Here is a 19739-nt window from a genome sequence, read left to right as displayed (position 1 = left end):
ATTATATAAACCCACCTTTCTACCTGAAAATCCCAGATTTTATTACTTGACTACTAACAAAGGACATCACTCAAGTATAACACGTCGATTTATATGCTGTTTGATACAAGGGTAGTATTTTGAAAAATACTTGTCACGTATTTTTTTGTAACTGTTAGCATGCACATCTATGGGATAAAAACAGTCCTCAATGCCGTGGGTGAAAAATACATTTTCCTTAATATCTTGCAGACTATTCGACCTAAAAAAAGGTTTGTTAACAAAAATTGTATTTTATCTAATCATACAAACAACTGATGAGGTAGTTTTCCGAAATACTAAAAAATAAAAAATAATTATTTAAACAAATATTATAAGTATTTCGAAAAAATATTCAAGCAATTACTTTTATTATTAAAAAAATAAACAAACTTGAATAGTTTTCGTGATATGTATTACGGAAAATGTATTATCACCCACAACTTTTAGAGCTGTTTTAAATTCCTAGACGTGAATGTCAGTAACCACAAAAAAATTCGTGTCAAATATTTCTCAACATGCTACCTTTATACCCAACGGCACAAAAATCAGCGTGTCATATTCGATTGCGTCCCTTAAAAGCCAGCCAGGCTGTCAATGGCAACCCTAATTTATACAACGTAAATTAAGACGGCTGCCATGATTCCACCACTTATACCCATTAATTTTCCCTCGAGATCTATTGAAAAGGTTTCATTCTATTATTTATTCGCTTCATTATCATAATTTACTACTAAGATTCGTAAATTCACTGCCGTCTCGGTCACTGATGAGCTTCGGGCCGGTCACCTTTATCAGAAAAGTTTTGGCTCGCTACACTGATACACCCTCTCTGTATTCACTTCGGAAATTTCGTTGTTCCATTCGTCGTTCACGGCTGTTTGCGTCCGTGATTTTCTCGGAACCTGTGTGTATCATCGGAGTGAATTCACGTGAAATCGACCACGTGTCGTACGGCATTTGGCCCCGGGAACGACGAGGAAGACGATTTTGCATAATGGAACGTCAAAGAACGGAGTCACTGGCGCCCCTGCGTATCAGTGACGCATGATCGACCGCCTAACATGCTGTAAACACATTTTCAGGGACGGTCAGAACATGTTGCACTCGCTGCTATTTCGTTTATCTGCTTACGACCCCGTCGAAACAACTTTGCTTCTATCCGTATCAAGCCACCGCGCGCAACGGGGACCGTTACCGAATCGCTAACACGTCTTTTGTATCGATTTTTGCCGCCATCCTAAACTAAAAGCAACCGAAAATGGCTGCGATTTAGTCGGATATAACATTGGTTTGGAGGGAAAGTAACGTTGTTTCTAAATAATACTGACACGTCCGGAAACCTAGTAACATTTTAAGCCCCGTGCTTTTATTATCTTTCGATGCATAAAATAAAAAATCGATCAATCCGATGAATATACACTGTTCTCGAGGAATACTTCGAGTGTATTTTTTGTGAAAATTATTCGTTGGTTTTTAACAGTAAAAAATAAATTTTGTCTTATATATCATTTGTCGAATGAACACAACAATATGTTTAATATGTTTATCGTCGCTCAAGAAGGTCCGGTAAGTATCAACATCGGGACATCGTCGCAGATACTCCATTATCCCGCAAACAATGTATTTTTTTTTCTTGTTAACGGTCTCATTAGTACTATATCATTAGTAGTATATTTAACAAGCGTGAAAACAAGATAAGCTTAAAGTCACAGAGTCGCGGTTACATATTTACCACGACGATAAATTTCTTGTACACGATAACTAATTTCCCACGTTATATTAATAGAATTGGCTTCGTTCGTTTCAGTGTTTATCGTGACAGAAATATAACGCTGAATGTTCTTTTCATGGGACAGGAGGGACAGACGAGGAGAGCACAACCGCAGACAGCGGGACAGAGGAGAACGAGGCGAACATATATATGTATATAGAATGGCTGAGAAATCGTGGCGGTACTCGCCAGAGAGAGCTGCAGGATGACGGATGGAGGGCAGGAAACGACATAGGAACCGGAACCCATTACTCCAGATAACAACTTCCCTAAGGCTTCCTTTCCTTCTTCTACATCCATCCCCCCCGTAAACCCGATATACACACGAGAGTGTGCCCGCGCGCCAGCGAACGAACCCCCGCAGTCCTTACAGTATCGCTAGTACGAATCCGGAAATTTACCACTTCTGTCGCCATTTTACTCGGATACTGGCCGAACAACTGGTGGCACCCCTACGATCTATCCGTATGAAGTCGCGAACGAAGAAATCCTGAACCGAGTTTCCGAACGAAAACTGACCATATCTGACTCTACGACTACTGCGACTAATACAGTGCTCGTCGGATTTATAAGGCAACCAAAAATTTTTCAAATTTATTACCTTCGATGAGTTTCTAATACAGGAAATCAACGCAGTTCGTTGAATTTTTAATAAAAAGAATATCATTTTCGGTAGAAAAATGTAAGATATTGGCTGTAATTTTAAAAATAATAGGGCATTTCTCAATTTAGACCATCTCTGACTCTACGACTACTGCGACTAATACAGTGCTCGTCGGATTTATAAGGCAACCAAAAATTTTTCAAATTTATTACCTTCGATGAGTTTCTAATACAGGAAATCAACGCAGTTCGTTGAATTTTTAATAAAAAGAATATTATTTTCGGTAGAAAAATGTATGATATTGGCTGTAATTATAAAAATAATAGGGCATTTCTCAATTTCGACCATCTCTGACTCTACCACTACTGCGACTAATACAGTGCTCGTCGGATTTATAAGGCAACCAAAAATTTTTCAAATTTATTACCTTCGATGAGTTTCTAATACAGGAAATCAACGCAGTTCGTTGAATTTTTAATAAAAAGAATATTATTTTCGGTAGAAAAATGTATGATATTGGCTGTAATTATAAAAATAATAGGGCATTTCTCAATTTCGACCATCTCTGACTCTACCACTACTGCGACTAATACAGTGCTCGTCGGATTTATAAGGCAACCAAAAATTTTTCAAATTTATTACCTTCGATGAGTTTCTAATACAGGAAATCAACGCAGTTCGTTGAATTTTTAATAAAAAGAATATCATTTTCGGTAGAAAAATGTAAGATATTGGCTGTAATTTTAAAAATAATAGGGCATTTCTCAATTTAGGTTTCGTCTAGTTTGTAAAGCAGTTTCGATAATATCCTGTATAAAAACCTTTTTTAAATAAATAACAACTAGGACATTACGATTGATAAGATTGAAAATTCACTGTGCATGTTATTATTCGAATTCTGAAGCGTCCTCGCATCTAATTCGCGCCATGCCAACAGTATCGACGACTTCAAATCATCTGGTGTTTGATATGGTGATTTTTTGAATACATAATAATGCACCGAACCAAAACCTGATCTAGGTACTTGTCGATTTACACCTTACACACATATCTGTTAACACACACGCCCATTAGTATCAAATAAGGACAAAAAAAAACGAAAAACTCTCAATTCGATGACTGAATGTTACTTGATAAAAAACAGTAGATCTAGCACTTCGATCGCGGAAGCGTTCAGTTACTCAACACAAATTTCAATTTTAGCTTCGTGAGAGTGCTACCGATCGCGGATACGGTTAGTTCCAGCCGCGAGAACAGCTCAAGAGGCCATGAAACGACGGGAAGAAGAGGGGGAATTCGAGGTATGCGTTCGTCTACGAGCAGAATTTTATCAGGGTTTTCAGAAGCGTCGGATCGGCCTGCGAGGGGATTAGCGATATCGCACTTTATGCAGGTCAATTGGATGGCGCTGACGGACATGCGAAGCGTGAAGAGGAGATTCGGGTTGAAATGGAAATAGGCGTCCGTGGTAGGGAAACCACCGACGCCGCCACCGTTGCTAAATGGGCTCCGAGCGGGTTACCCAACTGTTGCGCCTTCATCAGAAATTTATGCAGAATCCTGGGTTAACCGTCCCGGCCAATCAGCTTTGTAACTGAGCCAACGTCGTATCAACTAGGGAACGAAACCGAGAGAGGACCCTGATTTAGTAAAAAGGCCTTTAATATTTTGCACCTTCGGTACCCTGATACACTCGCTCCAACTTTGACCCCACGCTAGCGAATCTTAACGCCTCTGAATGTTCCTCCGCTCTTTTCGTGACGTCCCCAAAGTATCGGGATAATCCATAAACACGTAAGATTTCAACGTAACACCATTTGAATTATACATTTTATAAGTAATCGTTCATACGAAACAATATTTTATTTGATCAAAAATTAATTTAAAATATTCGCAGGACTGAGCGTTGTTGGGATGAATTTCGCCAAGATGGCAAATAGCATGGTGGACGGAGGCTTTTAAACGTTCAAAATTCTCGCAGATCATTTTCCTTTCGACTTGGTTTTCAGATTGAATAGGAAAAAATAATCATAAGAAACAAAATATTGCGAATAGAATAGATGACTGTGACAACATTGGAGGACAAAATATTACGTGCATTGATGAGACTCATGAGACCAAAGATCTCGAACAACGTGAAATTCGTCATCTTTAATGAGTATTAGAGATGATTCCAAAGTTTACACAAGTGTTGCGGATAAACTGCCTATTTTATGCATTTGTTTCACAGTTGAATACGTGTTTTATCTAGGTGTTAACCCCTTAACAGTAATTATTAAAAAGATAGCTGTGAAATACGTTTTTTGCTCCATTTTTTATCACGGAAATTTAGTACATAAAAAGATATACATTTTTTTACCACAATTCGTAATTTTATTAGGCTGTTAAAGAATTATGAATAATTAAATATTCACTACGAGTCAAAATGGCCCTTCACTTGGTCACTGAATTCCTATTCGGAGACTTTTAAAACAGACAGTACATTTCGTCCAAAAAAAAAAAAAAGAAAATAAAATTCGCATAACTTACCGACAAGAGCCAGGATCACCGTGAGAAGAGATGTAGCCGGAAAGGATACCGTTAAATTCAACTCCAACATTTGAAGCAGGTCCACTGAAACAGAGCGAAAAGGACTACCTATATTTCACATGAAAAATCTGTTAAGTAGTTCCGTTCGCGAGCTACATGCAATGGACTGGAATCTCCAAGGCGTCTAAAGAGTCTCATGAAAACGGTCGTTTTATACATCGCGCTATGAATGCACGGCGATAGGGAAGATTGTATCGAAATCGTTATGCCCGACGAGGAACGGTTCAAATTTAATATTTATTAGATGCTCGGTGACGAAAAGTTTCCGAAGGGGAAGGTTATTACACAAGTTGGGGGCCGCGAAGAAATCGTGTCGCGTTCGACGACTCGGTTCAAAGCTCAATAAGAATTAATTTCAAAAGTTCCTCGATCTCGATTTAAGTTCTGGGGAACTTTCGATCGACGGCGACGCCTCGAGACGATAGACAAGGTTTCGATTTTCTTGCTCTACGTGATCTATATACAATTCGCAATTAATTTATTCCATTCGCTCTTTTTTATGGTCACCATGTATGTCACGGAGTAATCGTTATTCTCTTAGAAATACAAATTTGGAAAATCTTGGTTGTATATTTAAGCCATCTTTTTGTAACGTGGTGTAAGTTAAATTTTGAAAAAACTATAATAAGTAGCCTGTAAAAAAGTATATTGCATACCCTAACCAATCTGCAGAAAAAAATAAGTTTTCTAATCACATTTCTAACAAATTTTTTATTTTATCATATTCTATTTGTGTGTATGTTTTGTTATTTGTGTGTGTGTGTGTGTCACACAATTCTGGGAGTATTTTAAAGCAGAATGGAAAAATTGAAATAAAGAATCTTTTAGGAAATTAATAAATAAAATGCCCAGAATTTCATTGGAAATTATTTAAAATAAAGGTTGTCAATTTAATGGGCAAACATTTGATAAGAATAACTTTTTCGTTAAGTCGGTTTTATCATGTATAATAAATATACATATAAGTCTTTATAATAAAAAATTTGTAACTTGACTTTTTAAGATTGTGCTTAACTGCTTCCAAACTATTGAACGGTAGTGTAATATAGCCCCTGTTCACTACGAATATTTCAAGAAACTTGCTACGAAGCGAAATTAGGTAATAAAATATGAGTAAAAATTATTAATACTATCTATCCTTGCAATAGTTCTTTTAGTAAACGTATTATAATAAAATTCTTAAAAATGTATATCAAATGCATATATTTTTACATTCAATAATATACCTACTTTCATGGTTTCTATTATAATTATTCTTATTTATATTTTATAATACCATTTCAGAAAGGTCTACTTTAATTGAAATATAAATTTAAATTTGGTATTAGTCACGTTTTTGACAAAATATTTTTAAAAGTGGTGTAAGTCAATCTTGCGGTTACGACAAACCTTCTGTTACTTCAAAAATATTTATAAAAATGATCACATAATAAAACTAAATATGTTTGGAATCTTAAAGGCATAAAACAAAATTATTCTCATTTAATAATATTTTTAAATAGGATACAATACAAAACATTAAATATCTCGAAATAAAGAAAAGTGGACTTATATACCATTTCGAAAAAACAAAAACAACTCTTTCGTTCTACACACTACTACGACGTTCGAGCATAAATTAAAACTTGTTCCGCAGATTCGTGAAACTCATTCGAGTCCTGAATTAAAAAATGCTTACTCCCCGGGTCAGTTGCACGGAAGCCGTATGCCGTGTACTTAATTTTTCAGGGACGACTGAAACTTTCACGAGGGTGCTTTCTTCTATAACTTAATCGGGCCACGGCGATGTAATTAAGAAGTTCAGCTGTCCCCAAACGGCGACGCATGCCGTGTCTACTTTATAATATCTCGAGTATCGTCGCGCCTTACACGTTTCCACCCGCCACCTTGTGGTTTCGATTTAATGAATTTTAGATTTTAAGATATCACCCACTTAAGCCACACTCCCACTGCTTATTAAAACTCCCCCCATCCACCATCCTCGTCCACGGTAATCTGAACTTCGACCTCTTGGCCAGGTGAGTCGTCAAATTATTTTTCCATTGTTGCACGACTACGTTCTCGCCTCTCTTCGTTCCCATTCCGTTCTTCCATCGAAAACTCGTCGATTGGAATGCAAAAATGATGGGTGAGAAAGGGCTCGAGGGACGAAAGAACCTACCCGTAAAGTCTAGGGAAGGTATAGAGCAAGGAGCAAAAACAGACTGGCAGAAATAAACATGAATGGAAGACGAGAACTTCGACAGCTCCGAAACTGCCTAAAACATCGGAAACACACCGATACCAGGAGTGGATAGGAGTTACCCTCCGCAATGTTTTTCCATGCAAATTTGTATTTCGAACGATTAACTTGAGGAAACAACCCCCCTCCCCCCACCCAATGCACGCTAATCAGTGTAAATTTTCAAGTTATCTGTTTCAAAATGTAATATTGCTTTTCTTTTTCTAGTTTAATTTTTGTACACCTTTTGATGCAGTCCCTAATTAGACTAATTTTCAGTAGATACAGCATAAAAAATAACTTCACTTGCATGTTACTCAGTATAAATTTTGAGAATGCCATTTTATTTTCATTTTCTTCTAATTTAATCTGCACATCCTTCGGTGTAAATTCTAATCAGACTGATTTTCAAATGATTTACAAACAATTTATTTTAAATTTATCATTTGATATTTACTTTTATGTATTTTTTTCATCTTACAGTGTATGTCACGTGCAGGCTCCTTCTGTGTCAGCTGCTTTGATCTGAAGCATGCGCCAAATCAAATAACAAAATCACGAATGGGACGATCGTACGCTAGAGGTTAAAGTGATAATGGGTCTGTGATAAATTTCTGGTAACCGTTGGCTTATTGAGTGCACAATAATAATCTGAAGTGGACACTTAGTAACTCTCAAATGAAGATTACACATTGGGTCATTGAACCCACGCTTTCTATTTATATCGTACATCATACTCAGCTATTCTGAACCGGCCGATTAAAGAACGATAACGTTAACTATTGCAAATTGTCAATTACACGTATATGAATAATTGACATTTTGCGTTTACAACGTGAGAAAAATGATTTTATTGGTAGGAGATAAGTGAAACAAAGTAAATTCTTCCGTTAAATTGAATTAAATTCGTGCGTTAAATTGAATGAAATTCGCGTGCTCGCTTCTTTCGATTGTATTTATTTCATAATGAAACAATAATTGCGTTGCAACTGTGTGATGGCCAAAAAAAGGGGAGCAATATAATAAACTGCAATCTGCCCAAAGCAAACAGAATAACCTGACACGGAAGCGCAAAACGTAGCCATGCAGAAAACATGATTAAACCTCGCCTGCGTAAACAAATCTAATGCTCCGTACGCGCGATTAGATAAACCGGTTTGACATTACGTGTACTTACTTCGAGGTTAATGTTATTACTGTAATACATCAATCTCCATAAAGATTAATTAAACGTAAATTTCTACTATACGTCTTCATTTTTATCAGGACAGAAGGTAATGGGATTTCATATAATCATATTCTTGAATTACATTCTTCATTATATTTTAAAGGTTTAACAATTCCCCGACACGTGTACATGTCATTCTCATCGTATACATTAAAAACGGAATTCATTATCTCCAGACTATTATAATTAACTATTTATAAATTGAGACACAATGCACAAAAACGTTCAAAAACAATCCATCCATAAAAGATTGCGAACAACCTATGTGTAAGAAAAAATGGATTATAATCTTTGTTACAACGAATGCACATCACTTATAGTTATAAAACGTATTTATTGAAACTTGTACTTATCATAATATAAACGTTAAACTAATAAGCAGAACATAAAATGAAGAATACCTGGGTTTTCATAAAACATGTCGTAACCGCGTGACACGAAACGAACAAACGGAAGTGAAATGAAAACTAAGATTACAGCAGCACCACCCTTTCTTCGAGCGCGACAAACCTACCTACAATCTTCATACTAAATTTAAATTTCATGTAGTCGTAAGTCGAAGATAATTAAACGTAATTCTACATTACATTATGCGTAATGCGGAATTTACAATATTTAAACGCTATTATCTTACAAATGAATGGGAGTACGAAACAATTATATAGGAAGAAATTATAGAAAATTTAACGCTCATTTAATATTATTTGAACAAAATTTCGATAATACGTACCATTTTTGAGAAATGTTTTGTAATCTCCAAATACATCAATAAATTCAAAACTTTAAGGCCTAGTCGGCACCCTTTCCTGTTGTCCGATTGAAATAAACTTTTTCAGGGATCATTTTTTCATAAAATGGAAGCATACTAGGAGGTGAGAGCAAAAGAAATCGGATATTGAAAATTAAGAGCCAGCCTAGTAAGCATACATCAATTATGTCAATAAATGATAAATAAATATCATTTCAAACAGAAAATTTGTATAGTATTCCATGTTTTTTGTACATGGAATACCCGGTATATGTAGTGTCATTTTTACAATTTCCTCCTTCGGAACACTATTTCGCGTATTTCGTATGTAATTTCATAGATTAACAAAAATCAGCGCCCTTGCAAGTACGAATAAAAAAGGTTTATCGTTGCACACATTAGTACGTATTGTTTCGTTCTCGGATCTCTTTCGTTCTTGCCATTCTTTTCCTACGTTCGGCGAGAATCGAAATCTCGCCTCGAGCTGTATTCCATCGTTTTCCTGATGGGCAGAATTGTAATGGAGGACATGTGGCAACAGCGTAACAAAACTCTCGATACAGTTCGGAACTATGTATTTCGTGTTGCGAGGTTACATTTACCGACTGAGTTGTAGTTTCATCGATGATGATGGTAACATGGCCAAAGTGGTTAACATATACCGTAAGCGCCCCCAGCGGAGAATCCTTGTATTATATTCGTGGGTCTGAACGCATCTAATCGTAGAAACCGAAATACGTCTTTCAGAAGTGATAAATTAAGAAAAATCACATTTCCACAATAGTGTGACAGTGGTAGGCAAGGTGGTCTGCTCTGCTTTTGACGAGAAAACCATTAAATCGTGTAATATTTGGCAAAATGTGACTTGAGCGGCCATCTTGTGTGTCTTCATTGACGTCTGTCTCACTCCCACACTTTTTAAAATTCCACTTCTTTCAACGCATTGTGTTTATTGGTGTTTATACGGACCAGACCACCCTGTAGTGAAGTCTACCCGTGAGTGCTATAAACGCGAAAACTTCATTTTTGCAATTATCGAGGCATATTGTAGTTTCTACGAAATCGATTGTCTCTGTCGTGCATCCCGTATACATACACAGTTCCCGTTGCTTGTGTGAGCACACGGACACAGCTCACGGCTCACGGAGTCTCCCTCCTTAAAATACTAAATCACAGCACCCCAATTTCGACACTTGTGAAATTTCACTCGCAGATTTGATGAAACAAAGCTAAAACATTCATTCTGTTTAAACTATCAGCATGCCAGTAAAGTAAGATAGTTAATAGTTAAGTACGTCGGATCGTGACACTTTCTAAAGAATCTCAAAGGATTAATAAGAGGCTTGGTGAACATTTGAAAACACATATGATTAGATTACAGACGTATTATGCAAGAAGATAACAATTATATAATTGTTTGTGACAGCAAATGTTTTATGAAAACAAAGATAAATTAAAAATGTTATTCAACTTCATGTCAGGTTAAAAAAATTAATAAAATTATTTAACTGAAAGACATAATTAACCCTTTGCACTCGGAATTTCTAATTTTCTATACATATTGTCGCTTCAGAGGCGACAGTTGAGTGAAAAGGGTTAAATGTAAGAAAAGTATTCCAGATCAACTTCGTATTGCTTGAGGTTGGCCCATCTTTACCTGCGACCATAGCTGTGGAAATCGAACAAGTACTACAATAATACTTGTATTAATGAAAATACAAATTTGCATGAGCACCCGCAATCTATAAGACTGCAGATATTATGCATTTGTATAACATTCGAAGATGCAGCACACGATAAAAGGAGAACTTCAATACAATCAAATAATTATTTTTAAATTATTTTGCTTGTTGTCATAAATGCTTGTTGTCATAAGCATGACTTTGCACAAAGTCCACGACCCAGTTATGATTCTAAAGTACAACCACAGACGAGGTATAAGAGTAAACATTTCACCTTACAGGAGTTGGTGGCCCACGTAAAACTGTAGTACCGACAAAGAAAAGGCCTGTAATTTTACTGACCTCTACGTTTTGAGAACGGTAAATCTGCGTTGGGTAGTGACAGTAAATAATGATTTTAGCGACTTCTACGTTTTGAGAACGGTGAATCTGCGGTGGGTAGTGACACTAAAATGGAAATGAGGTATGTAACCCCAGAAAAGTGGGCCGTAAAAATACAGTGGATGAAATGTCTACTCCTATACCTCGTCTGTGGTACAACAAAACGCCCTAATATTCAATCATCCAAATCACACCTAATACGCTCGCGCAACCTATAAAACAACTCGACGCAGGCATACAATTACATGAAACATTCAAACGACTGAATCCACGGAAAAGTTTAAACGTTCCTCTTTTCCAGACCGATCCAGAAACCCTCGTCAGGATTCATCGAGAAATTAACCTTGCTGAACTCGACCGGTACCTTTGTCTTCTCGGTCGATCTCAGGCGAAACCTTTGCAACAGATGAGCTATGAGAATCTTGGTCTCCATCAACGCGAAACGATTGCCAATGCATTTCCGGGGACCTAATCCGAAGGGTATGAACGTGTATGACAGGATCTTGTCTTTGTTTGCCTCACTGAATCGTTCGGGATCAAACCGTTTTGGCTCCGGGAAATAGTTTGCATCATGGTGCAACGCGTAAATAGGGAACCAAACGATGTCGGTGGGTGTCAGGGTTACAGGCTTGTAACCTGGACCAGCTGATGGTAACTCGAACTTCTGCACGCATAATCTATCCATGACCGGCACTGGCGGATACTTCCTAAGCGCCTCGGACGTCACCATCTCCATGTACTCCATTTTCAATAGAGTATCGTAACAGATCTTGCCGTTACCCTCGGCGACGCAACGATCGACCTCCTCCCGCAGCCTGTCCTGGATCTCCGGATTGATCGCCAGCTCGAAGACCAGGTAACACATTAACGTCGACGAGGTATCGAACCCAGCCAGAAAAAAGATGAACGCCTGGGCTATGATGTCCTCTATGGTCATCTGTTGGGTCGCTGGCTTGTCCTTGTCACGCGCCTGCATCAGAAGGTGGATCATATCCGGCCTGATGATGTTCCGTTCGTCCCGTGTCTTCACGGTATCCGACACCATTCTACGAAAAAAGCTGACCGTGTCCCGTGAAAAGAACGAGAACCCCGCCATACGGGTCAGCCGGGGATTCATACGGAACAGAATGAACTTGAATAGACGAAAGAGACCACCGAATTGGGTGACGTCCGCTCCTTTCTTGTAGAACTCGTTGTCCCGATCCTCCAACGAGTTCACGCTGATCCCGAATGCTACCGTCGCGATCACGTCGTTCGTGTATCTTGTGAACGCGTCCTTCGCCTCCAACGTGGACGAGAACTCCGGATGATCGTACAAATAGTCCACAAACACTTTCGAACATTTCGACACCAATTCAAACATGCACCGCATCTTGCTCGCAGTGAAGGACGGGCTCAAGGTGGTTCTCATCTCCCTCCAGCGTTCACCTTTCAACGAGAACACGTTCTTCCCGAAAATCGGATCGATCTTCTCGTTGATGAAACTTTGATGGTCGCGGAAGTGCTCGAAGTTCTTCACCGCTATGTCTCTGATCAGCTCAGGATCGCGGATCATCACGGTCGACGTCGCCAAATCCATTATGCCCACGTACTTGACATTCGGATGGTAGTCGTAGATGAACTTTGCATATCCAGGAAACGATATTCGACGAAGGAACAGTCTCCAACCTGTTCCGAGCAACGGCATCGACCACACGTATGGGGCGCCTCTTTTTCGCCAATATGTGTACTGTGTGTACACTGTGGAGATTAATTTGGTCAGGACGACGGTGATTAAGGTGACCATCAGGAGACTGAACGAAATTGAGAACGAAGGTAACTCCATCGTTACGAGGATGGTTCGAGCGCGACTCTGTCTTCTAACTAGGAGGAATGTTATATATATGGGCGAATACACGTACGGATTTATCGTTGTACGAGGAAGTTGAGATGGAGGGAGAAGGTCTGTTACGTCAACCACTTAAACAAACTGCGTTGTTCCTTGTAAACACTCTCTGGGTATGTAATACACGAACTATCGGGGACACATCTAAAAACCGGTAGAAATAGGTGTGGGTACACGATAAGTACGAATATTTGATTGTTATGTCAAATTTAAACCTCGTTTAACAAGCCTTCTCGATCGACAAAATGCCAAAGATGAACAGAACGCATTAATCGAATTTTACTTTGCGGCTGTTGACCTGTTCGTGAATATATCCAGGTAAAAGTGAAATCGCAAGAACGTAAATGTATTTTATTTTGAAGTTCTTAAAGTGATAAACGAAAACTATTTACGCGAACTCATTTCGTTGAAATCATATCACAAAATCTTAGTTGATACCGTAAATACTTGTATTACAGAAGGTGTATCGCGAAAATAACCAAACTGTTTAAAAACAGAAAAGACTAGTAGCTGCATCAATACAACAAATTTTCTCGCCGAGAAATGTGTCCTTCATTGATATTGTATCAAAGTTTTATGACATTTGGTTGATTAGAAGTCGAGTTGTAGCACTCAAAATGACTGTACTTTTTGTACACGAATCGGAAAATAAGTACATATTGCATAAAGAGCCAACATTAAATTCTGTTTTCATTTACCGAAACACGTTAAGAAATGCAAAAAGTGTTGAAATAATTATCCATCTCGTAGACAAGTTTACAACTCGTTTAAACGGTTTGAGGCAGGTCGGGAAGACATTAACGATGATGACAAGCCAAGTCGTCCGAGAACAGAAATCACTGAAGAAAAATATTGAAACAGTTAATGAAGCAATAAAAATTCAACCAAAAGCTTCAGCGTGATTGTGGCGAAATGAACTCTGGTTATCAACAGACACGGTTTATCGCACTTTGACCAAGCATTTAAAATTTTACAAGCTTTGAATGCAGTTTATCCTTCACACATTGACCGATAACCAGAAATTGGGTCGAAGTGATCATTGCAAAGATATCTTCAAAACCGTATGTAACAACCAAAATTTCCTCAAATCGATTGTTATTGGTTTACTTTTGTTTATTGGATTATTTTTTGTTGTTTTCCAAGGTCAACATACCCATGAAGGGAAAACGTTACAACAGCAGTCTAGACATCCAAAATGTCGTGACGAGGATTCTCAAAGACATTTTACAAAAGGGCATAGGAAAAAGCCTAATGGCCTAATGGCTTTTCTAAACGCATTACGTGATCGTATAAATCACTACATCGCCATAAAAGGAATATAAAAACATTTTTATCGAAAAAATTTGCTGTGTCTTGTTATTTATAAAATGTTCGATTATTTTTATCACGCTATCTTCAACTCTGGTAAACTTTCAAATATTTACTACAAATATTTAAAACATTCATTACTAAAGTATTGTGTAACAATGTTTAGTAAACTCAAAATTGGAAACGAAATGTAGCACTTCGTAAAAGACTTTAGTGAAATGATAAATAATTCAAAAGCTAAATTTTCCGACACCTATTGCTTCTTTCTTTTATCAAAATTACAACACAACAGATGTATTCAATCAACTCGATCAATTATGAATAGTTTCATTAATAGCATCGTTAATAAACCGGCCTTACTATGTAAAAAGTACCATTTTACAAGAAGTTTATAATAACTAACACGCCATAATAAGAACGTTTACGCGATACGTAAGTTTCGATTAATGACCGTGCGTTTCATACGGTCTAAAAAAGAACGGAGAAGTATGCGATAAGTCATTTTTGTGACCGTACTCTGAATCTATATCGATGACCGTGTGCAATAGAGCAGATATACAGTTACACTGGTGCTATTAACCTTGTTCGGCCAGCATATAAACTGTAATAATAATGCCGTAGCCACTTCTAACTATATTTATTGTTTACAAGCACAAATCGTCGTATGAAAGAAAAACAAAGGAATAAAAAGTAAAGAAATTTGACTTTATCGAATCAACGTTAAACCTTGTTTTCCAAGACCATTGTTCGCTGACGTAGTTATGGAAATGAAGAAATGCAAAGTGACCTGGATATAGATTTCAAGAAAAAATAAAAAAGAAACATTATTCAACAGACAAACATATAATTACACTCTCATCTTATTTTGAGCCTAATAACACCCTCATTTATCCGTTCATTCCTTTTAGAGGAATCACTATCGTATGTATTCATCGAATCGAAAAGTATTCTCGTTTTCTTTCGAAACAAATATTTTTATTCTCCTTCTCGGCGTACTGCAACGGTTCATCCAATATCAGTTGACTTCTGTATTCTGTACCCTACATTATATTCTATCCTTTATTTCTGTATTGTTATATATATATATGTTCTGTATTGAAATTATACTTTTATAAATTTCATCTCAACATGTCGAAGAAGAAAATAGAAAGGATCAGTGATTATTTCGAAAAACATCACACCAACCAATATCACAAAGTACCTACAATTATTTATTGAGACTAATAAAACATATATTTCATGACACACCTGGAAAATTTCATTCAAACTGGGGAAAATGTATGTCTTTTACTGGAGTGTCCTCTTACAAGAGCGACTCATGTTTAATTAGGAATATCTCACTGCATAATTATGAATATCTCATTATAAGTTAGTCCTGCTGCTATTGAAGATATGAACAAATGAATACAGATAATTACACGGTTCAAAAACCTGTATCCGGCGATAATGAAAAAAAAAGATTGTTTCAATGTTCTTGAAGTGTGTATCTGTAATCATTTTTTTATATCTTGAATAACAGCGGAAATAGATTGCTAAGGATTAGTGGATTCATAATTACATAGCAAGACGCACTGTTGTATAACTGTATCTACGAGATTTCCCTCCGTGAGGTATTAGAAGACCACATTAATCATCTGTTAAGAAAAATCCACAAAATTGTAATCGATCGCGATCTCAGTTCCAATCAACGCCTAACGATTATTAATGCACACAGAACAACTGACTTCAAAAGGCATAAGCCTATAAGGAACAGTTATTGCCTTCTGTTTTCGTCACTGAATCGTTCAGGATGAATATTCTCTGAGACGAGAAAATACTCGGGATCATGGCGCTACGCATAAACGGGAAGCCAAACACATTCGGCTGAGTGTACAGTTACACTGTTCGAGCAAGGTACAATCGAAGGTAATTCGAACTTCAGTGTGGATTGTCTATCGATGAACGTTACCAGAGGAGGCATTCTAACCGTTCCCGATTCTCCTGTATTCCATTTTCGATATCACATGAAACGTGCCCGTCCCCCATGACCAAATATTGGACAATTTCGTGGCACAGCATTTTCGAAACAAGATAATAACCTGTTCGACGACACGGACGATTGCATTTAAGACATTGGCTGCCCACATCACCCAAATATGGGAGACACGTAGCATTACAACAAGGCTAAATTATTTAAATACCATTAACAAATTGTGTCTAACATAAATATCGCAGTATAATTTAAAACAATAACCTAACAGCCTCCATTAACTAAACGCATATAATTTCGACGATTTACAACTTAAAAAATGAAATAAGAAGGGAGCTTTACACCAGGCTTTTGCGTAAGCGTTCACGATAAATACACAGATATCTGAAATAGATTTGACCTGCTCTGTAGCTAATTGAAATTAAAATTGAAAAACAAATATTTTTAAATAATATATGGCTTTTGACATCCAGTTCGCGTGGTGCATTGACCTTGGTTTATGAAAAGATACTCCCCGTAATGGAGTGCCTCCAAGAAATGAAATTATTAACTTTAGAAACTCCTGATAAACATCGCGTGGGTGATTTTCTAAATTATTTTTTGGAAACAGAAGCATTTCATACATATCATCGATCAACACCTCTTTAATGCCTTTCTTTACAAGACCATAGTTAAAATTTTTTACGTCAAGTTTTGGCCAAGTTTTTTGAAAACATCTCAAAAACGGTATGCTCAGACTTACCGATGGCGACACTTTTACTTTAAGAATTCTTGGCAGAATTATTTCAAAGATGTGATGCCGACGGAGTAAATACAATAGGTCTCTTTCTAACATACGTTCTAACAGAACAGTAGCACCATTAATATTGGGGGTCTTATACATCTGAAAAACAGCAAGACTATTAACCCTAGATTTACGATTATCTTGAGGTCTGCAATCTCTAGAATTACTTTACTGTTAATGCTTCCCAAAAGGAATTTTGTACTTATAGCAACTATACATTCACCCTAAAAATTAAATATTAATACCGGCACAGTAGTATTTCTCTTCGACTCGAAGGAAACAATAAATACTGTTGTGTGTTGAATCCATTTTGAAATCGTCATAAGTCTGACTCGAGGTTATAACGCAAAGGGTTAAGGACTTTAGTAATTTTAGCGTTTTTTCCTGAAGCTGATTTTCAAAAGTCTCAGGTCTACATCGGGAAGGGGAACTTGAGTATACCACTTCCCCTCTTACAATTACGAGCCAATTTTCCAAACCCATGTAAACATCCAAATACGGATTAAAAACGTCTACCTCTCTGATACACGGATCAACCGATACAGACTTACACGAAACCAACGTAAAAAACGAACTGACACTAACAACTGAGTCTAGGTACAGATACCAACGTGTTCACTCCGACAAGTCAAGTGATATCTCAAACATCCATCACCCAAATCATTTTATCAACCAAGTGCAAACATATGAGTGCCAAGTGCAAAAATATGATCGATAACTCAGACACCGGTTTACTTCTTAATTCCTCTTTTCCGACGATCGCATTAACATTATATCGTTCTACGAAAAGCAAAATTGATTAGATGTTCCAAATCCAAATATCGTATTTCTAAAGAATCAATTAATTTCAATTCTAGAATGTGTCATTTTTATCATGTTACAAAGAACAATTGGAAGGATTCTCCATATTTCTCGATCATGGATCAATTCAAATCGTCATTTAGTTCTAATCATCTAACGATAGATTTTAAAGTAGAAATATATTCCTCCTCCAAAACTGGGGTAGTTTGTTGGAAAATCATTATGAGTATTAATGGATTTCATCGGGAAATGGCGAATTATTTATTAGTAAATGTAATAATTCTACACACTTTTTGAGCACGACTATCAAGAAATCATAAGTATTTTATCATAAATATATGTATACTATACATATTTGATACAATATGGAATTCAAAATAGGGTCTTTCATTTGGAATCAGATTTTCATTTCCCAATCCACGTTTATTAACCCTTTCATTCCCGAATTATTTAAAAATTACCAAAGAAATATTTTGTTATATTTTTGTATATATTACATAATACCAGTTGACAACGTTTTTACTTTCATTAGTTATACATAATAATTCTCATTATAATGTTCCTGTACGTAATGAAATCCAATGTTTCTTACCTTTGATCAATAAACTCTCTTGAAATGTTTGAATGAAATTAGAATTTCGTAAGTTTCTATTGTATTTGTAACAATACTCCACACTTGTATTCCGTCAAATGAAAGAGACAAAGGCCCAATAATGTCTTATTTCACCGAGAAGCTTTCAAATGCACATTCAAATTTGTGCCATGCTATATATACAAGACTAAAAGAAACTCTTACATACTCACATATATGAAAAAATACATGACACTATTATTTCGCATATTTCGTAACTTAGAATACGTAGCCATATATCAACAGTGGGAATGAAAGGGTGAACACTAGAACTACCAAAGCAGTCGAAATGACTGGTTGGCTCATTCTTATAACAACCATTAAAATATTACAAAAATGCATTTCTCAAATTTTTCACAACTTTTATGGCAATATAAAAACAACGAAATTAGTTAATACACACGTATGAAGATTTACAAAAGTTTGTCATGTTTATCTATCCAATAGAAATAAATAGAAAAACACAACAATAATAACAATGAAATAACAACAATTCGTACTACGCCTATGGGTCTCTTTTCTTGAAGCTACAAAATAATCCATCTATCGGAATTAACGCAAAACCACCCTTCTTAAACCTTACTGGTTTCGTCTTCTCGTTCGGTAATACGAAAAACTTCCGCAAAAGGTGAACTGTCACTATTTTCGCCTCCATCATCGACAAACGATTCCCCATACACATTCGAGGCCCAACACCGAATGGCATGTAAGTATAAGGAACGATGTTCCTTTTGTTCTCTTCGTTGAATCGCTCGGGATCGAACTTATCGGGATTAGGGAAGTACTTTGGATCGTGATGCAACGCATAAATGGGAATCCAAATGCTATCATTCGGGTTTACGGTGGTCTTGTTGTAACCAGGCCCCGCTGGCGGTAACTCGAACTTCTCCGTGCAGACACGATCAGTGATCACTACAGGGTACTTCCTGTGCGTCTCTGAGACCACCATTTCCAGATACTCCATCTTCGACAGAGTTTCGTAGGTGATTTCCTCGTTTTCCTTGGTCATATAATGGTCCACTTCCTCCCGTAGCTTCTCCTGAATATCTTGATTCAATGCCAACTCGTAGGTCAGGTAAGCCAGCAGCGTGGACATAGTGTCGAAGCCGGCGAAGA

General features: G+C 37.0%; 1 protein-coding gene across 2 annotated transcripts in view; it reads right to left on the bottom strand.

The window, feature by feature from the left end:
• LOC107194164 (membralin) overlaps nucleotides 1-19739 on the bottom strand; it is a 111108-nt gene that overhangs the window by 79545 nt on the left and 11824 nt on the right. For both annotated transcript variants that reach the window (XM_015583733.1, XM_015583734.1), the window contains exon 8: nucleotides 4926-5009. In XM_015583733.1, coding sequence (XP_015439219.1) covers nucleotides 4926-5009 — 84 coding nt within the window. The remainder of the gene's footprint in view (nucleotides 1-4925; nucleotides 5010-19739) is intronic.

Source organism: Dufourea novaeangliae, unplaced genomic scaffold (genome assembly GCF_001272555.1).
Source record: "Dufourea novaeangliae isolate 0120121106 unplaced genomic scaffold, ASM127255v1 scaffold21, whole genome shotgun sequence".
In the NCBI taxonomy this organism is placed as follows: Eukaryota; Metazoa; Arthropoda; class Insecta; order Hymenoptera; family Halictidae; genus Dufourea; species Dufourea novaeangliae.
This window is presented reverse-complemented; position numbering and strand designations above follow the sequence as displayed.